At 43.7% G+C, this 25,424-nt stretch overlaps 1 protein-coding gene across 1 annotated transcript; it reads left to right on the top strand.

Moving 5' to 3' along the window:
* Positions 1-1,199: 1,199 nt before the first annotated feature.
* Positions 1,200-20,522, top strand: tnfaip8l1 (tumor necrosis factor, alpha-induced protein 8-like 1). The gene is made up of 3 exons (XM_003440023.5): positions 1,200-2,023; positions 15,801-16,080; positions 18,181-20,522. The coding sequence occupies exons 2-3, from the start codon at positions 15,809-15,811 to the stop codon at positions 18,467-18,469; spliced, it is 561 nt and encodes a 186-aa protein (XP_003440071.1). The 5' UTR covers positions 1,200-2,023; positions 15,801-15,808; the 3' UTR covers positions 18,470-20,522.
* The last annotated feature ends 4,902 nt before the right edge of the window (positions 20,523-25,424 follow it).

Genomic DNA, 25,424 nt, shown 5'->3' with positions numbered 1-25,424 from the left:
TTAGCCCTTGTTCTTCTAATGTGCATATCTCACTGTGTGTTTCCATGTTTAAATATGAACACTTATCACTAATGTGTGATTTTATCCAAACTGTTAAGCACTTTGTAAATGTGTGTTTTAGAAAGTGCTATACAAATACTCATTCTTCTGCTTATAATTATTACTTATTATAAATGGACATCAGTATTCTTTTAAAACCCTGCTGTACAACAGCATGTAAGCTGAAGGCTGTGTAAAAATGGAGAACACACAGCCCCAACTATATGGATTACAGACTACCTGACAGTCTGTGAGATTGGGCAGTGCTCTGCCTGGTTAGGTGATGTGCAGGGCCCCACAGGGGATCGTGCTTTCTCCATTCCTGTTCACCTCGTACACCTCAGATTGTCAGTACAACTCCGGGTCACGGCACCTACAGAAATACTCTGATGACTCTGCAGGAGTTGGATGTATTGTATTTTAGTGATGAGCAAGCAACAGAACACAAGTGGACGATTTTGCTGAATTGTCTGGGAGGAATCACCTGCTTCTGGAAGTAAATAAGAGCGGAGAGATGACGATTGACTTCATGACCCGTGTCTATCCTGGGACAGGATGGTGATGAGTTGCAGGGAGTACAGGCACCTACGCATCCACACTGGCAATAGGCTGAACTGGAAGACCAACACAGATGCTGTACACAAGAAAGATATGAGCATGGCCTATCGCCTAAGGAAGCTGAGATGCTTGAATGTGTGCAGCAAAATGATGCAGATTTAGTGTCCTTTGTCTGCTAGGACAGCAGCATCAACCTGGACTCTTTTCAGGATCCTTCTATCACAGATAATCCCGACCACTCTCTGCACCACTTACTACTAATGGAAGAAAAACAGCACACAATTTACTTTGTGTGCATTTCTGCAGAGGTCTTCAGCTTACAGAGTAATTTCTCACATTATACCACAAGAGGACGCTCCAGATCAATCTCACCACTACAACTGTTCCATTTTTTCTCATTGTGACAGACTTATCCCATAGAAGCACAAATCTTACAGTAAATGAGATTATACAAAAATGTTCTTGTAGCTCAGTAAGATAACACCTCAATAATCACACCTGGCTGTCAAAAAAAAGGTTTTCCTGAGCATAGCACTGCAAGTGCAAGAGTATCAGGCCTACATCATATATATAAAATAAACTATTGTCTTAACATAACAATCCAAAAAGGATATGACCTTGGGAATTTCTGTATCCTCATTAGACAGACGGGGAAACACTTCCCCTGTCCTGAAAACATCCGCTGATAGTTTCCCCCCTCTCTCACATCAGGATCATTGGCCCGACATCATGCTCTCAGCACAGTTTTGCACATTTGTCTGCAAAAACTGTCACCAGAAGCACCAAAGCAGGCTGCGTTTATGTAAAAAAGACACATTATAGACTATTTATTATTTTGACCCTGATAGAAAAGCTGCTCCCCACAGTTCCTGCTCATTGTTCCCTTAACACCGTTTCCTCTGGGAAATTTTCAGCCTTGGGACTGGGAACTGGACGAGGATAATTACTGGAAGCCCTGCACGGGGGCAGGGACTGTGCTGGCTGTAAATGGCCCTTTTCTTTCGGCCTGATTGGGCTTGGACCACTCCCCCTCGTTGCTCCTCCATTGGTCCGAGCCCACATCAATCTGGTGATTTCCAAGTGCCTCTCAAGTTTGAAACTTTTTTTTACGAGTGGGAGGACTCGAGTTACAACAAACTGTGGTAACTGATCGCGCAGCAGCCGAGGGAAGAAAACACGCGTTCAATAATTTACACATCTGTGCCGAGTCCACGGTTACAGAACAAAAACTGAATTAAACAGCAGCGAGGACGGGACGTTTCACAGCCCACACGCAGCAAAACAAGTGGAAGAAAACCTAAATATGCTGTGAAGTGACTTTATCGCCTCTGCCAGGATGAAGACTTGAGACATTTCGCTCACAGTACTAACTTGCTGTCATCTGGCTGGCTGACCGCTCCTGTGTCCCCGTGAAGCTGAGAGTAAGGTGAGTCCCACCTCAACGGTCGAGCAGTTTTTAAACATCCCAGCGCTCAGCGGCCTGTGGTTAAACCAGCTCCCCCCTCCACTCCTCCTCGGACAAACACGGACTTGATGAGAGCTGTTTTGTTTTCTGCGTTTCTTTACGTGTTTGACAGCCTCCATGTTTGGCTCGAGCTCAGCGGAAGTAACGGCCAATCAGTTCGTGCGTGATTGGGATACTTTAAATAGCGTTTGATAAGAGATTTAGCGGCTAACGGACTGTTTCCGAAGTGAAATAGAGTTGCACGGGTTGTTGGTTTAATAAGATGTGGACACGGTGCGAGAAATGAAAGATAAACAGAGTTTGTGCTTCACCATGTGGATGATCATTAGGATTATGTGTCTGCGTTTATTAGTCATTGATTGGTAATGAGAAAGCACCGCTGAAGCTCTGACTGTGGGGGTGGTGTGTTATACCAGCCGCCCATGTTTCAGACCTTTGTGGGGCTTTAAACCATGTTTGCTGGATTTAATGGGAAGACATTAACATTTATTAGTAACCATATAGTACACACTTTAGTGGGACTGTGCAAAAGTCCTGAGCTGCCACTAATGTTTTGATCATTTTGTTTACAAGGACCTGTGCCATCTTGTAATCTTTTTCAAAGTAGTCTGGAGAACTAGTCTCCTGACGGTCACAGTTCTCCTTTGGATACTGGCTGCGTTTTAAGCCCAGTCCTTGTACCTTTTTGTTGAACCACTCAGCACTGACTTGTGAATCATACAACCACAAAAAAGGAACCAAAATCAAGGGACAAACCAGTATTGTGTCTACACATGACAGACAACTTGGCAGAGAACCAATTTTAAATTGTATCTTTGGGCACTTTTTTGCACAGGTTGTTAAGTAACAACACATCATTTGTTAAACACAGTTTCAAAGGCCTAAAATGGTAGTTTTGATACAGCAGGAGCGATTAGCAGTAAACCTGGCATATCTTGACATGGTCTGCAGTGAGTCCTTAAAGTCTGAGGCATGTGGAGGGCAAAAGCAGAAGTGGCAGACTTAAAAATAAAAACTACCTACAGTAGTTCAACAGTATTAAGAAATAGTGAGGGGGAAATACTGCAAATACCTGACAAAAGACCAGAGAGATGCATCTGGGCCTTCAATCGATCCAGCTACTGTTTGCTGAAGCCTCATCAGAAATTGTCTCAGTGGAAGGTGACTGTCAATAAGTCATTTTTAAAGAACTCCAAGAACTGCAGTGGTAACAGTTCTTCATCGATATGATGAAGTACACAGATGCGTATGGAGGTCAGGAGAGATGTGCAACAGTTATGTATACGGGTTGGCTGGTGTGCCAAATTAAAAAAGCCAAACAGATCTTATGGAGCAAAGACTACAGATTCGAATTCTTTGGTTCAATTATGGGGAAGGTCGGGAAAGCAGTGCAACAGAGAGTACCTGCACACACAGTGGAGGCTGTGATTGAATCATGAATGTAGAAGTTTGTCATTAGATTTTGCTCCTTCTAGAACCTTCTGGAAATGGAGTAAAGGCATACTTGGATACGAAACACACTTCATCGTGGATTGGCCTCCCAAGTGCTCAGACCTCAGCATTATTGAAGCAGTGTGGGATGAGAGGACATTAAAAAAAAAAGGCAGCCAACATCTAAAAGAGAGAGCTTTGAGATATCCTTTATGAAGCCTGGAGAACTATTCCTGACGACAACTTAAATAAATCCTAAGTAAGCTGCGTTGAAGAATAAAGGTGATCATACCAAATATTGACTTTCAAGTTCATTAGAATTGTGCGTTCTGTTTTCTAATTTGCATCTTTGTGAATGCACAATATAAAGAAATGGTGGGTGGCTTAAGTCTTTTGCACAATACTGTACGTATATTGTTCATATTTCTGTAAATTGACCCAAATATCAAACTCTTTGATTCATATCTTGTGTACCTCTCTTGTATTTTGCTCGAAGCCAGCTGAGGCTTATGCTGACCTGATGTTTTAAGCAGCTGGAGGACATGTAGAACTGCTTTTAGTCGTTTGTATGCTGAGGATTAGCCTCAGTCTAATCCTCAGCATATCAAAATCAAAACTGTGGAAAAAACCCTCTAACACACATGTTTCCAAACACTGACATGTTTTGTAACACATTACTATGTTTACATTGTAAAGCTTTTCTCCATGACAAGGCCAGGGGGTGGATGAATAGCTTCACTGTGCAGTGGCAGCACACATTACCACGCTGAGCCTCAGAAGGCATGTTAAATGAAATATGGCCTTGGATTAGGACTTGGAGGTCCGTCGCTCCTTGCACAAGCAAAAAATGATTTGGCATTTTTCGACCTGCTCTCTTTTAGTTGCAAGGCCTTCCTTTGTAGCTTCGTTGTTGGTGGCAACTGCAACAAGTGAGCCGAGGAAGAATGAACAATAGAGAGTAACTGCAGGACCTCATTTCAACACCTGCTGTATTTGAAAAGGGAAAGGTGGAGACTGTGCCTTTAAATCCTCCTAAACTGCATATTTAATTGGCTATATTTATCTCCTCTTACTCTTTAGAAATGATGATGGGCATTTTTCTGGACTATTTTCCAATAACAGGTCATAACCTTTCCATAAATCCCTGAAGCGATTGCCTTCATTTTCTAAATGAAATGCCTGCAGCAGGTTGTGCACTGGTCATACAAAGCAAAACCACCTCGAGTGTTTGGGAAGTGGGATCATTATTTTTGAGGTTTTGCTGTATGCAAGATGAATTGGTTAATCAGTGTAACAATCAATAATGAGAATAATCATTAGTTATAGCTGTAAAGTAATCATAGTGGCTTCCATTGCCACAGACAGCTGCAAGAATAATTCATGGCAGGTTTTAAGAACTATAAATATGTTTTCCTCATTAATCGTGGCTTTTGTGTTCATTGTTTTTTTATACTGTATGATTTTTTTTTTTTTTTTTGAAAGACAATCAATAATATAAAATGCTTTCCCAGCAGGATTAAGCAGACGCTGGTAAGCCTCATCTGTTTGTATTTCAGTGTAACTCTATCTGTGCACATCCCCTCCTTTGCGTGTCTTGTAGAGCAGGACAATGCAGTCACGTTGCTCAACATTCCCCATGCAGTGTTATTAAGGGCAGTGCATGAAATTGCAGCAGTAATCCCAGAGACACTGTTGGTCCTGCTGAGGAGACGCCATGGTAACTCATTAACAAGACAAGAGAGGTGTTTGACCTTTCTTTTACTGGGCTGCGAAGCTCAGCTGAGCACGCAGGTGGCCGCTAAAACCCCGAACTCAGAGTACGTGATTCTGCATGAAAGGCCAGAGCTGTATGACCTGAAAATATCGTGACGTTACTTGAAGTACAGGCAGCGAGGGACGGTATTAGTTATGACAAAATCCTATCCTCTCGTGCCGGTGACCCCTCTGTTGTCACTAATCCTCAGCCCTGCTGTTCTTACAGCCAGGCGCTCCTTTTATTAAACATCAAGTTAGCAAATTATGCTCTCTGGGCTCTGAGGTAAGGCAAATTAGTCATAATGTGTCGTACTCCTATGGTGGCCTTAATTAAAATGTCACAGGCCCGGACATCAGTCACAGCACGAGCAGCTTGATTATGTCCTGCATTATTTGCAGCGGTGTTAACATGATAAATAATACATCATTAAAACTGAAACACGCCAGTTAAAGCAAAGTAACAAGTGGGCTGTTTTTTCCTCTCGATTTGTTGCCAGTCTTTCTCTTTGCACGTTCGTCCAAATTAACTGGGCTCTAAGTTAAAACAACTACCCACTTATGCATTTTAATGCAAGAACAAATGTTGTCAGTGAGTGCTGTGCTGGCCCCCAGGCAGCGCGGCAGCGACTGTATTCCCAGCCTTATTACACATGCGTAACACTGACTGATGTTCCTAAATTATTGCCAGCAGCTCGCAGTTGCTGTCGCTTACTGTATGCGCTGACGGCCCACCCTTTATCCGTATCCCACGTGTCTGCCTGAACCTGTTGCTCCACAGCAGACTGCTCTTAGCCTTTAGTCTATTTTAGTCCATATCGGCAGACTGAATTATTAATTCCCGATCCATTATGTGCCGATGCGTTAATTATTAATTGTCGACCGGGCTCTGGCAGATCTGAGGAAAGTGTTAAAAAGGAAAAAAAATGGGGGGTGGGTTGGAGTACGGTTTCTGAGCGAAAGGCATTGATTGCTTCCTTTCTCAGCAAATCTGCACAAGTCTTCAGAGATGACTGTGTGGGAAGCAGAGGGCTCGCCATTCAAAGCATGCATGTTGCATGTATGTGCCCCCATCCGCGTGTTCTGCGTGCAATTATGGCTCCTCATGTCAGCAGTGCTGAGCTGGATGAGTGCGAGCAGAGAGGGCATCATTACGCAGACATACAGCTGTTAGCACGTACAATGTTCCCAGCTCTGGCTCGCCTATTAGCAGTCAGCACCTCCTCTGTTATGCAACACCTCAAGAGAAGAGCGAGACAAACAGTGCAAAAGTTGATGAAAGATGAAATTGCAGCGTTCACTTGTCCTGAAATCCTGCTGTTGATTCCCCCAACAGTTGAGTGGCTCCATTGGAGCTCATTTGAGTGGTTACTCTCATAACACAAAGCACGGATGTACCTTATATAACAACCTGGATTGTCTATTGTATCTCAGAGTGGAGACAGATTATATCATACAGCTGGGGAGAATGTGTAGAGAAACCTTTTTTTTTGCCTTTCATTCAAGATTTCCCACAAAAAAATCAATTTAATGACATCGTTAATGTTTTGGGTTTTTTCCCCCCCCAAACTTGACACTTTGTTTTTCTTGCAGCTCTGCAGTTTTATGAGGCTTTTAAATGGAAACGCTGGTACACTGGATCCCTTTTTTTTTTTTTTTTTTTTTTTTTTTAATAACTTGTGGAAGTTTAACCAGAGGCAAGAAAGCAAATATAACACGCCACAGTGTGTACACAGCAGGTCGTCATCCAGTCAAGTCCGGCAGCCATGCAATAAATGCTTTGTGATGGTTATCATGCAGATTTTTTGTTGCCACTGTGTTGGAGAAGTCTCGACTCCACTCCTTATGTTGATGCTCGACTGTAATGCGTAATGCAAAATGCACCACAAAATGCAGGGAAGCCATTAACCTTGCACTGCTGCTCTCATATTACAATTAACTGCTGATTACTGGAAATAACCAGTAAGTAATCCTGAATTAAAAAGCGCCTCATAAAGCTGAATGCCGTCAGTTGTGCAATCAAGTGCTTTTTGATTGCACAGCTTTTGCACTACAGTTGGTTTGGATCTGAATGGACTATTTAATCCGTTGGAGAGCAACAAAAAATAATTTTTCCAAAAAGGCAAATAAAAGACTAAAAACTCTTAAGAATAAATTGCTATTTATTAAAAAAACGATAAAAATATCGATCCTGTTTGTAGCACTTTTTGTCTTTTTCTGGTATCTGTTATTTTACTTGGACGACTACAGCAGGAAATGACAGGAGAGGAGCGATTTGGAGTGGTAGAGGATGTGGTAAAGGTCACCTGCCGTGCTCGCCGAGGTTTATGCTTTTGGAAAGGTGAGAACTAAAACCGGGAAAGAGTCTTCCTGTGTTTAATACACCTGGACGTATTATTTTGTGTTTGCAGCAGATAAAAATAGTTAGTGAGAAATGCCAGAGGTAATTATCGACACACGTGATGCAGTGGAGAGCAGGTAATGGGGCTGTTTTTTGTTGTTGTGCAGTGCACAATTCAGTATGATTTATGTCTCTTCAGTAATCGCCTCCATCCTGAAGCGGTGAAGATTTCTCTCTGCTGATGGAGTTGTCTTTTTCAGGGTCACAGTGCCCCAATCCATGTGACTAGTGATCCCTGAAGAGCATGAAAGTCGTGACATTTTCTGCTGCCATCAACCAATCACTTAGAGGATGAAGTGTCATGGAAAGTTCTACAGACTCTGCCAAAGCTTTTTTAGCAACTTTTGGTGGCCAAGCAGTGTAGAAACACATCTTTCACTGGTTTTTCTCTTTATGCTGGCTCTTATCAGTATCCAACAAGCTGTCTAGATTGGCAGGAGGTATTAAAGTGGTGGTATTTTGGTAGCTGTGACCTCCTCTTCCTCGTGAGGCACGACGCCACGGGTTAGAGTGGGCGGTAGCTACAGGTGTATCCAATTTCCCCCTCTTTCTCACCTGTCACACCTCAGCTTTAGTTTGATTGACAGGTGAGTATAGCGGATGCTGAGGCTGCAGCCTGGATCCTGAACAACGCTCCCCTTTGGAAAAGCAATGCCACGCTCGTATCATGTTGGTTTCATCCTAAATGTTTCATCCTAAAGCCAAAAACATGTTTGTGTCAAGTAGCACGTGTGGACCATAAAACAACACGTGCAAATCAAATAATGCTGAACTAATGTTAATAATTATCCCCTTTGTTGGGAAAATGTAAAAAGTTTTGATTAGATTTCCAGTTTTTGGGGCTTTATGGAAATTTCTTTAGAACCTTGAAAAATGATATATTGTGATAGTTTTAGGGTTAGGCCCTCAATAATGCATCAGCCCTCAGGTTAAGCTAAACGGTGATTGTTTCCACTGTGAAGATTTTGTAAATTTTCTTTGTTTTATAAATTTGGAAGTTGCATAATTTGAAATTTTCTGCACTAAACTGTTTGTTGTTGTTGTTTTTTTTCCTTGGGCTCACTGAAATCAGAGCCTGATAGATATTAGATTTTTGGGACAAATTATTTTTTACATTATTTTTCAGCTACAAGTATCACTTTCTGATTAGGTTCAGGATCTTCTTTTTAAAAAACCACTGGAACCACAGATGGTATAAAATATAGACACAGATTCCAGCTCTGAAACGTGAAAGCAACAATTAAGTTTAAATTAATTAATGTTGATGGCCACCAGGGGGCAATATCCGTATTTGCGAAAACCAACAACTACACAACCTCTGTAAACGACTTTTCTTTGACAGCTCACAAATGCTAATGAGCGGTTTCACAGTCAGGAGTGGCGTGGATATGCTTCGGTCCAGCACAGAACCTACGCACAGCTTTGTGTTGCAGCTGTTTACTGCCACCAGGGGGCAGTATCACAAACAAACGTACTTTAGTTTGGCCTGTTCTTCAGGCACTTATACAAAGAGCTGAGGTGAAACTTGAGTGTCCGCTGCAGCTGCTTATTGTTCTTTTAATGCTGTTTTTCCAGCCAGTTAGCATTCGGCCTATGCAACACACGCTTGTGTTTTGTTATGTTGGGTTTTCTTTTTGTTTGGTGTGCTGCACACAAGCGCGCCTTCTTAGGTTGCATCCCCACAGTCCTTCACTTCCGGAAGCCAAATTTGTGCTGCGAGTCTGACCCATCTCTCAGTTGGCACATCTGGTTTCAAAATAGCAATGACATACCCAAATATGGGCGACACCGTGCCGACTGTAGGATGTTAGCATCGGCTCATATCAGAGTCTGGTTCAAAGTCCAATGAACTTCTTTTTTTTGGTTAGTCCTTGTGACTTTTGGCCTCCTTAAAGAAAAAAAAAGACCCCTGATCATTAGTGTTGACACATTTTCATTCTGCCAGATGAGTTATTATTTATATCATCATCAACTCCAACTATAGTGAATAAAAAAAAAAAAAAGTGTATTTTAAATTGTGGCATTTAATTGGTTACTTGGAGCATCGAGGCTGTAGCCACTACATCAAGATCTTGTTGCTGTCTTTACAGCTCGTCTTCTCTATATCAGTGTAAAAGGTCACAGTGGCCACATTACAGAAACACTAACTGAAAGTGACAGCCAGTAGGAGTTGTCATCCCACTTATTCCCCTTTTCCCAGATGACCTGGAGAAGCTTTTAGCTGCCGTGTCTCCACTGCAGACAGCGGTTTCACCTGCCCTGAAACTCAAACAAAGGAAACTAAATCTAGATAATAAAGGTGGCTATCCGGCTTTAATAGTCCTCTGAGGAGTAGGGGTGGGACGGGAAGGTCATTTTTTTTTTTTAAGTCTTCACAGCTTCTTTTCACCATGATCCTTCAGCCAGGCTGCCTCGCAGGCTTGACAGGCCTGTCTGCACCTGCAGGCGGGAGAGAGCGAGCGCGTCCCTGGGTTCATTACCCAGGCTCCCTTATTGTCTTGAGACATCAATCCGACACTCTGTGGGGTCTGGTTTCATTTCCCATGAGTCATCTTTGCTTTGAGTTTTTTGCTCAGTGTCTATATGAGCGAGTGCAGCTCATTCTGAGTGAGGATATGAGTTTGTGACTTGTCTAACTGCTGCAATTATAAGTGCTGAGCTCTCGGCTGCTGCAATCTGTCTTTGTTTTCGTTTCATGTTCAGCTGCTCAGTAAGTCGGCCTATCAGTAACGTGTGTTAGCGAGCAGATGTTTGTTCCTCTGTCTGCGTGCACTGATGACTGTGGCTCGAACACTTTGCCACAATACTCAGCAGGATTTGCCGCTGTCATGTCTTGTTTTGCCTTAAATCCGTTAAAATGTTGCCTCTAAATACTACGGAGACGCCGTGTCGGGGTTGGCGGGCTGTCCCTGGACGCCGCCGCGCTTCACAGGCCATTTAGATTTGGCACTAAGCGCTTTGGTGCTGCAGAGTCACAGAAGAAAAATAGGATTTGAATCAAAAACCTTTTCATCGCTTGTCCCTTGAGAGCATGTTTTTGCAAAACCTTTAGCTTTGGGCGGGGACTAGGAGCCGGAGTGAGGATATCCTTCCGTCCTCGAGATAAGAGTGTCAGGAGTCTGTTTTGTCACTCTTAAGCCTCGAGTGAAATCGGAGGCAGACAATGCTGAGAGCCAGACATTTGAATTGTTTGTGTATACGGGTACGACAGGCGAACCCTCCACCCTTCCCACTTCTTGCCTTCCTCCCTTTCCTCTTTTCGCCAGCTTGTTGGCAGGCCTCGGAGAGTCGACAGCTACGACGCCTCAGATCTGCAGCAAAAGTGTAACTTAATGAGCGCCATGAAATCACCCTTGAGCCTGAAAACAGCGTCTGCCCATTATCCATTTGCACTTTTCGAAACTCTCATACATCCATCAGCGAAGGCAGAGAGAGGAAGGAGGCTGATGCAGACGTGTGTTCTCATAAGTGCATCTTCTGTTGAGGCCGTCCTCTGTGATTAACTCATGTCAACAGGACAAAGTGATGTTTCTTTTCTTCCAGTTGTCACTTGCATAGAAATAAAGATTTCAAGTTCAGATTTTTTGTTTGTTTGGGTCTCTCTGATCATTAGTGTCTTTCTCATCCTTATCCATTTCACATGCGTTGCATCAGAGCAGGATTTTCTGTAACAAGCGTAGCATGGCAAGTTTAGAGTTACAACTGCGGTGAAGCGGTCGATGGGGATCTGCCAGTGATCCTTGATCAGCGCGGCGAGAGGCCGGATTAAATGTCCAGCACCTGGAACAAGATGGTGTGAAAACTAGATTTGGTGTGAGACGGTATATAAATGACCCCTCGTTCTAACGCCTACACCCATTTCCCTCATGTTTCAGGGTTGATGTACAACAAACCTCCACCCCTCTTCTTCTTCTCTCCATCGTCTGTGCCTCTCCTCGTGTGTCTCCTCTCTGGGAAGCATCCTGCTGACACTCTCTCCAAGGAGTCTTATTGATATTCTTCAAGAGGCATTGCAGAGAGAGAGAGGAAGGGAGGAATGAAAGTCACGCACTGTAGCAGGCAGCAGATGCGCTACCTTCCAGTACCAACGACGGCAAACGTCACAAGTCACCCAGCAGGGACGTGTCAGCGCTCTGCGTCTGCTGCACTAATTGCACCTCTCACGCTTTGTGTGCACGTTATCCGGATTATTACGGAGAGGCAATTTGCCGTTCATGTATTTGTTTACAGTTAATCCTCTTTAACGTGGAGACGTATGGCGTGAAGAGTAATCACTTATCATGATGCGAACAGGACATTTGTTTCAGTGCAGCAGCCACGCGTTCGGCGACGTGTGGCTCGTCAGAGGATTTATAGAGGGTGTGACTATTGAAGCCACTTTATTTTCCTGGAGGTAGAAAATGTTTGCCTCATCTTTATGTGCATTGTTTTCCCACTAATCCTCACATTTGGCCGAGTCATTGTCATATTTTTTGCTCTGCGCGATCAGTTTACACAATCAGATGAAAATAAGTTTATCAGCCGATTAGTCAGCCAACAAAAACGGACCTGGATTTGTTTTAGCTGAACACAAACCAGTCGCTGCCTCCTACACGAGCCTTTCAGAATCAGCTCACTTTCAGTATATTTAATGAAGCCATGCAGAATTTTTACCTTCATGCTTTACAAGCACAGCTGTGGGGTCAAAGGTTATGATGCATTTTTAATCAGCTGATTCTCAGGTGATTTGATGGGAACTAAATTTAGCTGTTTTTGTTGGTTTTACATCCCAGAAAAGTCAAGATGTTTGACACTGGACCTTTATCTCTATAAAACTTTAGCAGTCTTCACAATCCAAGATATTATTATATTCCAAAAAGATTTCTTAGCTTCAGTTTTTCATGAGACAAAATGATTTGTCTTATTTTAGATTTGGCCTCAAAGGGCTGAAAGTATTAAAGTTTAAACTAAAAGTAAAAAGGAGCCAAAAGTGGAGTCCCAACGTTTGGTGCTTTGTAGTTTTGGACACTTTTCAGTAGCAAAATGAGGTTTCAGTCTCGATCCCTACAAGCTGAGCTTAATTCATACATCTGCACTGAAACTCTGCCTCAAACTGATCCTACGGCAGTGGCAAACGCTGTTGGCACCGTTTACTCTCGTCGCTGGTAAAACAATAGTTGAAGATGGGATTTCCGCCTCTGAGTCGCTCCATCCTCTCCTGACCATTCAAAAAAACGTCTGCAGGAGAAACCCAGTCAGTCGCTCGGGTGTAGCTATGTGAGGGTTTCAGAAGGGTTTGTGGTTGGCTTATGACATATCTACAGCGTAGATGACAGTATAGGATAAATCTTTGTTGGTCTCTTTATGTGGGTGATTTACGTTAAATTGAAAGTGTGTCATTAACGTGTCAGGCCACCCGCTGCAGCTTCATTTACAGCTCAGCCCTCAAAGTCTTGTTTCCTTTCTAAAACATATTTTGTCATTTGGTGTTTTGACGACGAGGTCGCCGACCGCCGTCTAACACGTCGGTCCAAAATCTTCCGGAGGTGTTCAATTTTGTTGACATCTAGCGACTGCAAAGGCCAAGCATATGACCAACATCATTTTCATACTCATCATCAAGCTGTTCACAGACTCCCCTCGTGCATGACTCATCAGGAGGATAAAGGTGATCACTCAGAACAATTTCATATCCGTTTTCAGTCCCCGCGTAGGTGACGGTTCACGTTATTGGTTTAGTTTGTCACCTGTCTGTATATCGGAATATTTATTTATGTAAAACCGAGGCGCCTGTGTGTTTGTGTTGTGGTCTGTTTACAGTGCTCTGTTTACGGCAGAATAATTTTACATAATTATTAGGAAATAAATTGCAGCCGAACTGCAGCAAAGGAGACTCTTTACGTGCTTTCATGGCACATACTCGGCAGTAAACACTGGAAATAAATCGGTGCCTTTAGATTTGAGTAATATTATACATTTATGAGGCAGAAAATCAAAAGACTAATCGTTTGGCTATATGTTCATAATGATGTAGAAACGCGGCGTCTGCTAATGAATACAGATTTGTATGGATGACGGTGCTGTATAAGATTGTGAAATGTTGTGCAGTCATCTTTTAGGGACCAGGAATATTTGTACCATATTTTCATGAATATTCCCAAAAAGACACATTTTTAAAGTACCTCCAGGAATTTTGAGTATTTAGTGCAAATTTCATGGAAATCCATCAAACAGCAGGTGAGAGATTCACCCTTTCAGTCCAAAGGTGCAAACGCATCACGATGCCACTGTGACCACAGCGTCTGCAAGAGCTCCTAATCTGAGCGTGCAAAGATTGACACGTTTTTAACTGCACGCTGTGACCACTTCCTGCCCAGCCAACAGGCGGAGAAAACAATGACATGTGCATCTCTGCTACACAGCATGCTGTACACTGGGGTTTGGATCAAGTCTGCAGGAGGAAAACTCTTTCTCGGCAGCAGGTTTCCCTTCAAATGCACGTCAGGTGTGCATTTTAACAGTCGGGTAGCTCTTTGTATTTTGGCTCTGTATGTAAATACGGCTTAGATTTGCTGTGGTTTCTTCACAGTAGCCCTAAAGATCTATTATGAGCACAGCATGTGTCATATCTGATATATAAACACCAAAACCAACTGAGTAATGTTACTGTCTCGAGTGGAATGGCTAAAAAAATATCAAACCCTGATCTGGACCTCTGGATCTTTATTATATGAAGGTTTAGACTTAGAAATAAATTCCTGCCATTAGCTCACCTCCCCCTTGTGGGTTACATTAATATGTTACATGATGTGGCGTCCACCCAACCCCTCCATCACGAGTCCCAGTGAAACAGCGAGCAGAGGAGAGAAACTGCAGCAGACTCTCACACTGTGCTGAAATTAAATTAGTGTACATAAAATAGGTCAGTAACTTGAATAAAATGCTTCTTTGGGTGTTTGAGGCACTGAGTGGACACTCTGCACTGCACTCCTGCCATCTCACCATCACTTATACTCACTTTATAAACACAATGAGGGCCAACGGTTTCAAAGAGAGAGGCTCAAATGCACTCAGCATGCAGGCATGATGAGACCGGCTACTAAAGTATAGAGAGAGGAGAAGCTCAGATTGCAACGATTATGTCTGTTTACTGTTTTAGTAAAGCCAAACACAGTATTCAGTTTCATTTAGAGGTTTTTTTTCTATATATTTCTGAGAGTGCGAACCTCTATGTTGAACGTGTCCGAACAAAATGAAACTTCTAACACAGATGCCCCTTCCTTCACCCTCATTCTTTCCCCTGCTCTGGTATTATAAGGCAGGCGTGGAAAATAACTGCGGTGCCTGTTTACGCTCGTGCACTCTGAGGTTATCCTTGGAGATCTGCGAAAGTTGGAGAGGGAGTGCTCAGGAAAATTGATTTATGTTGCTTTATTTCTTTGAAAGGAGACTGTTCAAGCCTAAAGAAGTGACCCGCAGAAGGCTGCTGAAACGATGCCACGCTCTCCCTCCCTCCCCTCAGCGTGGCTCTGAAAGCCGGCAGACCCGATGACCCCCCTCCCCCCCCCCTCCTTATGAGCCTCTATCACGGGCGCAGCCTTTCACTGAGTCACCCCACTTGCCACACAAACACACACTCAGAAACGACATACATAAATAAATCCACACATGTGCAGAGTGGGCTCTGTCTGCCTCCTGCTCACTTTAACACACGCTCACCTTGTTTCGTCAGTGCATTCAGCTGATGAGACGTTCGGATTACTTTGCCCGCTTTGCGTGGTCGGGATGTAACTGACTTTACTCCCACACGCGTAATGACACATTCTTCTCTAACTACCTTGTAGGCACCGAGCCAGAGGGTTGCTGGGACTAATTTGACAGCTGCCACGGCTCATTATCTGATAAAGCGGACAGTTCTCGGCCCCGCAGTTTAAACAGAATTAGCATGGATGCTATATGCAATATCTTCACACATTGTGTGCTGGCAGTGTGGTATTCTTGGCTCATTTTGCTTTTGATATGAGAAGGTCAAAGAGGATATCTAAGAAACAGTTCTTGTTTTATTTCTCAATTTGTGCCAATTTTACGAAACTTTAAAGATGTTTTCACGTTGATGGAGTTTATCGATAAGACTGTGGCTTGATAGGATGTTCTCTCTGTCTCTTCTCGACCCAGACTTGACCATGGACTCCTTCAGCACCAAGAGCCTGGCCCTGCAGGCGCAGAAGAAGCTGATGAGCAAGATGGCCACCAAGAGCGTGGCCAACCTCTTCATTGACGACACCAGCAGCGAAGTGCTGGACGAGCTGTACCGCGTCACCAAGGAGTACACCCGCAACCGCAAAGAGTCCCAGAAGATCATCAAGAACTTGATCAAGATGGTGGTGAAGCTGGGAGTGCTCTACAGAAACAACCAGTTCAACAGTGAGGAGCTGATGCTGGTGGAGAACTTCAGGTGACGATCGTCATATATCACTCTCATGTCTACGCGAGGCAGTTTAGATTGAAGCACAACTTTGCTGCTTCTCCTTCGAAGCCATGTTATAGTTTCCTGGTATGTGAGTATGTTAGGGTCCATGTTGGTTGAGGCTGGTTGATGCACCAACTACGTATGCTACAGATGAGCACCAGTTATATTTCTTTAAAGGAAATGAATGGGGATCATCCTGTGTTGTAGGGGTGCGCAGTATAAACGGTATATGGTAGAAACTATATGAATTTAGCCAACGGTAGAGATTTTGACAATACCGCTCTACCGCGATAGCACATGTTGATGGTGTCATCAAGCTGCGCCTGTTTTGGTCGAAAGCATCGCAGTGGTTGAAAGCAATATCTGCAAATTATGCAGCGACGGTAATAGTGAAGAGACGAAGCAGTTTTGGAATATGGGGAAAGCCAAAAACTGCGTTTCTTCCACTTCTGTACCATTGATTCATTAATGCTGAATTCTCTGGCAGCTGCTCTGTTCCCATGTTGTTGCAGTATATTAATGACTAACCTCTTATTGTGGATGGATTATCTCAGTTGTTCTCCTGACTGAAGTTTGGTCCGTTTACAGCATCCTGCCATGCGATTGCATTTGTCTCTAACCATCGGGAACCCTCACGTTAACTTTTATCGAGTGGAAAAAAGTTAGCGTTCATCCTCCAGCTTCACTGTTCATGCTATGCTAACATAGCTGTGTAGCTAGCGAGCACATCATTATATACCAGCTAGCCCAACTTCAGTAACCCTACAAACGTCACTGCTGTTTAGTTTTCTGTCTTCATTTATGTTGGAAGTGACAGCAGAGCTGTATATTCTTTCCAGAAATCTCTGTCAGAACATGCTATATCATGCTTAGGTGGAAGCTAGCGAGCTAACTTCCTGCTAACTTCTAACTCGGTGAAATGTAATAAATCCTGTTTTCATGGATGCCTGGATGTTAAACTTAATTGTTACACCTGGTAAAGCAGCAATGCTGGTCATTTTATTAAAGATGAAAGAATTTAGACAGTTTTTAACTCTCAGTGATGCTGCAGTGTTCGTTTAACTTTGGGACCTGAAGGAGACGGAGTTTAGGACCCAGATTACTCCGCGAGGCTCCTGACTACGGTAGCCGTAATGCTCCGACAATCCATCAAGCTGTCGTAGCTTACCAAAGTCGTACTAACACATTTTTGACAGATTTTTGAGCGCTGTGTACCACATGAAATCGGTCCAAGGTCAGTAAGCACAACCAGAATTCATACATAAGGCGCACTGTCGAATTTTGAGAAAGTTAAAGGATTTTAAGTGCGTCTTATAGTGCGGAAAATACGGTATGTTAGGGTCCATGTTGGTATATGCACCAACTACGTATGCTACAATGAGCACCAGTTGTATTTCTTTAAAGGAAATGAATGGGGATCATCCTCTGTTGTGGACAGTATTTGAAGGTTATTTTATCAACACTTTGTTTTGCACCATTTTGTATGTCAGAGACAAATCTGCTGAAATAATATCTGTAAAAAATCAGAAGTTTATCAATCCCTCCTGCTGGTTCTTTAACAGCGATGGCTACATTTTACCTTTGATTTCTTTTTCTTTCTTTATTGAAGCGATGCAACTCTTACAGCAGATTCCTCATCGCTGCCGAGGTTCAAATTATGGCAATAAACGATCGGTTACTCGACTGTGTCTGAGCGAAATATAAGTCATGTTCTATTGTTGGTCAGGAGGTTGGAAGCCTTGTGAAGCATTAAAGATGTGATTCTGGGGAGAAGTACAGTTAAAGGACGTTTCTGTGTGCTGATGGAAGCAAATTAAGGGAATGGACATTTCCATCAGTTTATGTGTGTTTCCAGTAAAACTGAGCTCGGAGGGACGCAAAGCTGACACAAGTGCTCAGTGCGGAGAAGGGTTATTATATTACCATGGAGATGTGAGCTTTGCACAGGACAATACTATAACTAATATATGGGGGTTGTGAAAGTTTTCTGCAGAAATTCCTGCGGCAGCACTTTCTATTTTTACTTCTGCTGCTCTGGTCAGAATTAGAAAGTGACAGCATCTCCTCTCTCTTGTCTCCTCGCAGGAAGAAGGTCCACACTCTGGCCATGACGGCGGTCAGTTTCCACCAGATCGAGTTCACCTTTGACCGCCGCGTCATGAGCGCCATTTTGAATGATTGCCGCGACCTGCTGCACCAGGCCATCAGGCGCCACCTGACAGCCAAGAGCCACTCGCGAGTCAACCACGTCTTCAATCACTTCGCCGACTGTGACTTCCTGGCGACTCTGTACGGGCCCTCGGAGGTTTATCGCGGCCACCTGCAGAGGATCTGTAACGGGATCAATAAGATGCTCGACGAAGGCAACCTCTGACCTCTGCCTCGGCGTTAGGCTCGTTTACCTCGACTCACCCCCGCCCCCCATGAAGCATTTCTTCTTTTTTTGAGACGACGATCATGAACAATTTTATTTTTCCTTTGTTTGTTTGTGTTTGCGTTTACTGTAACATCGAAATTTGCTCGGCAACTTTGTCCAAAGTATATTTCTTTTTCCAGCCTTCCTTTTTAATGAATGTAAAACTTCATGCTCTTATCTCTATAGCCTTGACAACTGTGCCTTAAATAGCATATTTTATCTTCGTTCCAAGGGCTCGCTTTCTCTCTGTCGCTTCAAAAAGGCAAGAAACCAGGCACAGGCCTCCAGCTGTATCTGTTAAATGGACAAAAGTGGGTCTGGGAGCACAACGAGGAGAAGAAGAAAGTGAATTTTCAAGGACAAGAAGAAGTTTTACTGTCTGTTTGCTTTTTCCTGAAAGTAGTGTTGCACTCGATCCCAAACAAGCGCTGTACTGTAGTGAAACCATGTGAACGACAGCAGTAATCCTGCTCAGCCAGCATTTTGCGGCTCTCGCCATCATGCACTGAACTCTGCTTTGTAGAGGAGCGTGGCTTTTTGTTTTGGAGCCACTTATAAGCCCACATTTGCTTCCAATAGCCTGGTTTATAGCCACCACAACAAAGGCAAAGTATTTGGGTCATGGGGGGGATATAAACTCGAAGGAATTTGAGCGTGCTGTGTGTTGTTGATTGCCTCTGCGCCGACTCAAATGTCTCGCCGCCTGGACGCTCATCTAGCCTGAAAAATCGTGGTGAGGGCGGTGCACAATGTGGCACCAGGTGCAAAGATTGCTCTGGCATTTTGTCAGAAGGGAATTGAGCGCCAACTCGGTCGAACTGCTCGCCATAATGGATGCCGGTAGTCCGGGGTCAGCTGTGTTTCAGGTTAGGGAGCCTCACGTTTATCCTTAAAAGCACTAAAACTCCAGTTCAAATTCTGACTGATCCCAACTAAAAAGACTCCCCGTGAGCAGGCAGATGAAAGGCCGGGCGAAAAACCGCAGCGCCGTGTCTGTGAAGAGCACCGGGCAGAGCGCGGAGATTAGAGCAGAGACAAACACAGCACCTGATTGTGCTCTCCCACTGCAATTATAGCTCCCCGCTCCGAGGTGGCATAATGGCTGGGAGCCGGCCTCCGTCGAGCAGCCACTCCATTTCACCACACGGCAGCCTCGTGTGATGAGATGGGGATAACATCTCTGTCTGCGCGATACCAGTCCTTCTAATGGAGTGAAAGTGATGTTGTTTCTTCCTTACAAAGGAGTATATGAGTAGTTACTACTACCCCTCTCCAACCTTGCATAATGGGCATCTTTCCTTTTTTTGTCTGTGTGTTTTTGTATCACTGAGCCTGTCTGGGAGATTGTTTTGTGCTGCGGCCTCATTTTGTATTCTGCGTGTGTGTGTGTGTGTGTGTGTGTGTGTACCTGTGAGAGAATTGGAAATTGAGCCGTGTAATAAGCGCTGTGCATTCCCAGATAGGATTGCTGAAACTTTAACTTCTTCTGCAGCAGCTCTGCCAAAGAGAGAGAAAAGAAGGGACTGGTGTTACTTAAAAAGCACTTTTTTTTTCTTTTTTTTTCCCCCGGAACAACACTTCAGAAAACGGTGTGCACTTGATCGTTCTAACCCATTATTGGTGAAAATGAAGGCCGAGGTGGCGGCTGTTGTCATTTTAGTTCTTTGCCGGTTTAATTGTTAGACGACTTCTCATTTGTTAGATTCATTTAAGCCCAACGTCATCATTTTTGGAAGGCTTTGAAGTAAATCCTTTAATTGTCTTTAAATGCCATTTTCTCCAATCCCTCCTCATCTCAGGGCGAGTTTAAATCTCACTCATTCTGAAATCCACCAAAAAGCAGCACGAGCCCCTCGAAACCGTCGCACTTATTTTACTCAAACGTGCTTTTCTTGTTGCATTTTTACTCTTGTGACTGTGGTGAGTGTTTTTATTTTCACTCGTGTACATAGGATTGTGTTTGTGCGTGTCTCTGTATCCGGACACAACAAATTTAATACAAAAGCTTTTTTAAAAATGATACATTTCCTGTCTTTTTATTTCTGTCTTAATCACGCATCTTCTTATCCAAATGGTGGATGGTGGATGTTTCTGACCCGATCAGGAGGGTCATCTGACTGTGGCTGACCTGGATTTAGTCGACCAAATCCCTCCCCCCGCCCCAGCTCCCAGCATTGTTAGGAAACTATGAAAGCAAACACAAACCCATCTGACTGACAAACAATTCAACTTGGGGTCATTTCTTTCCACTTCCTATAAGCCCACGCCACAGTCGAAGGTAGAACAGGAAATGAGTAAGCCAGAGGACTTTGTGCTTCTGTTTTTGGAAGTTTAAACATTCGACTCAGCTGCTGCTTAATTTCAAGTGTACAATGAGTAGCACTCTGTGGACTCAGTTTGAGTTTAATCTGTCATTGACTTTGCTACTTCTCAGACTTTGGAATGATAATTTGGCCAGTAGCACGTCTACTGATCCTCCCTGTAGCACACTTGAAAGGCTACTGCAGTACCAAGTGCCCATTTATCCTCTAATACGGTCATTATCTAAACATGAGTGTGTGTGTGGATTCACCCTCGAGTTCAGAGCACTACGATGTGACTAAAAAGAGATGTGTGACCAACTCAGTCACGTCTTATTTTCCTTCCCGTTCCTAAAAGCCGTAACTTTGATATCGAGTAAAGCAAAAACATCTTTAAAGTTAAAGGGACAGTTCTCAGTAAAATCCTATTTACATATTTTTCTCTCAGCCTCTAGTGCTGTTTACCCAGCCACATTGTTTTGGTGCGAGTCGCCCAGTTCTGGAGATGCCTGCCTCTCTTGAACATAATGAAACTAGATGGAACTCGCCTTGCGGTGCTCAGAGTGCCAGAAATACATTTGAAAAATGCAGCAGCAGTGTCTCTCCAGAAATCATGGCTGATGACTCAAAAAAACATAAAACAAACCATCATATGAGCAGTTTATTGTAGAAACAGTTTCCACTTGGATACACCCGCCAACCGTATCACTGTGCAGACAGCTTGAGATGGAGAGCCTTGGGACTGACAGGATGTAAACACTGATGATGCACCCATCAGCTGAGCTGTAATATCAGCGAGCTGCGTGCTTTGTGCTTGATGGATGTAGTTGAGTGGAAAGACAGTAGTTCCTACATAAACATCTCACAACAAGGTTTGCAGACTGTTAGCTGTCAATTAAGCGGCACCCTCGGGAGCTCGGCAATGAAGGTAAAACTGCAGTACCACTAGCAGCCACTCGAGGCTGGCTCCAAAAGGGAGTCGCCCCCCACCAACTCTGATCCTAAAAGTTACAGCATGAGAGAGCCTGGTACAAAATACAGTTTGGCCTTTATCAGTAGCTTTGGCTCTGCAGCTGGGGGTAAGTCGAAATTTTAGGGGTTTTTTTTGTTGGGTTTTTTTTAAATTTCATAGTATTTTACAGCTCATTTAAATGGATAATTGAGTTGGTCAAAGTTCAGCATCTGCTAGGCCTATCCAATAATTTGAATCATTAAACTGTGTTTGCACTGTTGGACCACTTTTAATGGACCATCTGACCAACATTATTACTCTCTGTGGTACAGACTATCCAAGAAATTTGTGCTTCAATTTTGGTGAGTGAAATTCAGTTTTTATTATCTGAGTCCACTACTTGGCACTAATTATCCAATATGTGCGTCCACTCTTTTTCATATCACTAACATACAACTTCTGCTTCAGAAAATAAACATGGGGTGGCTAAAACACCAAAGCAAAAGCAAGATTTGAACACCCCAAGAATTATGAACCCCTGTGAGCGACCACTTGGTGACAGTGGGAGGAAAATCCCAACAGGAAGAAACATCCAGCAGAACCAGGCTCGGGGAGAGGCGGCCATCTGCTGCAACCACGAGGGGATGAGTGGAAGAAAAGAGCAAAAGGCATAATGTGGTTTAGAGAGACAGTTTAGTAAATACTGAAGATATCCTGTGATAGCCAGAGACTATCACAGCATAACTAAGGGTCACCTGATCCAGCCCAAAACTATATGCTTGAAGGTTTTAAGCTTTGAATTAAAAGTAGAGTGTGTCCGTCTTCTGAATCCAAACTGGCAGCTGGTTCCACAGCAGCGAGGCCTGATGGCTGAAGGCTCTGCCTCTCATTCTGACAACTATACTATACTATACCTGACTAACTATATATAACTGACCACAAGGAAGCAAAGCGCTCTGCTGGGCTGATATGATAAGGTGTAAGATATAAAGGACTGCCGCATTATTCATTTTTAACTGTTCTTCAGATATTTCCATTTCAAATATAAAGTCACCAAATATGAAAATAAAGGTTAAAGGAGCAACAGCATTCACACAGAGGCAGCACATGTGGAGTAAATGTGCAAAAACAAAATCTGTTCTGTAACTTGGTCTAAGCTTCAATGTTAGAAAAAGAAACACATTTTAAGACATTTTGCCAAAATGTTTCTGTAGATTGAGCCCTTTGAGGTTTTTGTTGCTTTAAGCCTGACAAGCAAAGTGCCACGTAGTTCAGCTGTATTAAAGAAAAAGGCAGCCGTCGCTATTTCTGAAAACTGGGAAACTCACACCAAATGATGTCGATGCACGTGTGAGGCTACAGGCCAGGATGAAAATATGTAAATGTGATTTTGGGGTGTGCTGCCCCTTTAAATTATCAATTTCTGTTGCTGCCTGAGAGGTAAAAGTATCTCCGGGGGCGGGGGGGGAGGTGTGAGGGAATTTAAGTTTGCTTATTTTCTCATTTGCAGTGTGGGTGTCTCGCTTAAACACTTTCTGGAAATTAAAATTTCCAAACGACAGTCACGACGTGATTATCAGCGGATGTGAATGAGGCCTCTGATACATTTTGGTGAAGCTGGCTTCCATTGGGGCATAATTATCATTTTTACATAATGAAGTGACTACAAAGGAGCCGGCCTGCATCCTAAGAAGGGAGCTGAAACGATGAGGCATACAGAGGAACCATTACTCTTTCCGCTCGTGTTCGAGCACAGATTACCGAGTTATGATTTGCGCTATAGACTCCGAACCCGAACTAAACGCAGCTGAGCTGAGATGCTGTGGCATCGCACTTCTCTCTGCGATCAAAAATGACAAAAGGGATGATTTCCTTGCTCGGCTGCCTGCACGTACAAACGCGAGGAAGGACGAACCGAGCAGCATTTTCACGGTCCATCCCTGCAAGGATACAGGCAGTTAGTTTTGGCACAAGACTGCGAAAACCTGGCCGCATGTCAATGCGGGCACAAACACCCTAATGTTTGAGTTGTGGGTGGTGCAACAAAACAAACCAAAGGGCATTGTGTTCAAACAACAGGCAACGCTCTGCCCTCGTACAACAACACAGCCGTATTTTTAGATTTTCTTTTATCGTCCATGCCAGAATAAAATGCCTTTCAGGCCTAATGAGTGAGGAAAGGGACTGGGACTGGAGTCAAAGGATTAGTGGCACTGAAGAAAAAACTGCAAAATGACTCAACGGCCTATTTCTATGATGATAGCCTTTATTGTGTCATTTTAAAGAAAACCAGCGGAGGAAACGTGTGTTTGCTGCAGGTTTGTAGTCGCAGCAGCAGATGCCCGAAGACGCGTGAATTGTTGCGTTAATGTAACCGAGCTTACGGACGGCAGATAAGATATTTTGTCGTGTTTTGATTTGGACACTACATTATATGTGGGGCTTTTTCATCTCAAGGCCAACATCCCACTGTAACAACTGCTTTCACGCTTTCTTAATCTTATTACAGTGTGTGCACGCTCGTAAAAGAGAAGCCCCTTTTACGCGAGGCCTTTGCTGACCTTTTGAGCACTTGCAATTTTTTTCTCGCCACCAATCTCATGTAGGTTAGCTGGCAGAGCAGAGCCGAGCGAGTGCTGCTTATTATGTATTACTTTGCTTTTGTAGTCCCTCCACATCGTTACTCATCCAGTATGCTTAAAGGTGCTCTCCCCTCTGGCAAGCACAACTATGACAGTCAGCTTGGAAGTTAGAAGTCTTTCAAAACTCCCCTTTTTTCCCTCCCTCTCCCCGTGTCTGCCGCCTCTTTTCTCTGCCTCTCTTGGTGTCCCCACGTCTATCTCTTCCTTTCTCGCTCTAGTCCTCAGAGAGCACCTGACTGACGTGTTGTTCAAGGATGAAAAGCACAGTGGAGGGGAATCCAAAAGCAAACAACACAAAAATATACATGAGAGGACGGAAAAGACACTGTTAAACACACACGCACGCGCACACACACACACGAGCATGCGCACACAGAACTCTATGAGGAACCCCTTAGGATTATCACCAGCGCGACACTGGACACTTCAGGGAAGACAGCATCTGCTCACTTCCATATTTAATACGGCAAAAAAAGAAGAACATTGTGTTCTCGAGAAACTTTTCATTTTCACTTTGTGTGAATGCAGAGCCAAATACAGTCATGCGAACAGGTTTAATCCTCCCCAGACTTCACGTTTCCGCTGTCCAGGTGGCTATAGAAAGTTCCCAAGTGCCCCGAGGCATTCACACTGTGACTAAAAGCCATTTTGCACAGGAAATTTTGACAGACATGGGGCCTTTGACTTTCAAAGAACTGCTTTTACATCCATCTTTTCCACCAAGTTATGTAAGGTTTTCTTGGTGCTCTCTCCCTCTCTGTGAGTGTGTGTGTATAAAAAAAAATCATCCAGGACACTGGTGTATGTGCAGGGGCAGTAAAGTTTAGCAAACACACATGCAGGAGGCTGAAGTATCCGTGCGCACACGCTCTGCTGCTTCTCGATGGGCAGTCGGACTGCTGCAGGACTCAAAACAAGCGAGGGAGCGCTGCAGGAGGCAGTAGACAAGGTTACAAGGAGACCATATGCTCTGACTGCCTGTATGATGGTGACAAAAAGGCCTCCTGTTTAAAAAAGGA

The sequence above is a fragment of the Oreochromis niloticus genome, linkage group LG23, assembly GCF_001858045.2.
Source record: "Oreochromis niloticus isolate F11D_XX linkage group LG23, O_niloticus_UMD_NMBU, whole genome shotgun sequence".
In the NCBI taxonomy this organism is placed as follows: domain Eukaryota; kingdom Metazoa; phylum Chordata; class Actinopteri; order Cichliformes; family Cichlidae; genus Oreochromis; species Oreochromis niloticus.
This window is presented reverse-complemented; position numbering and strand designations above follow the sequence as displayed.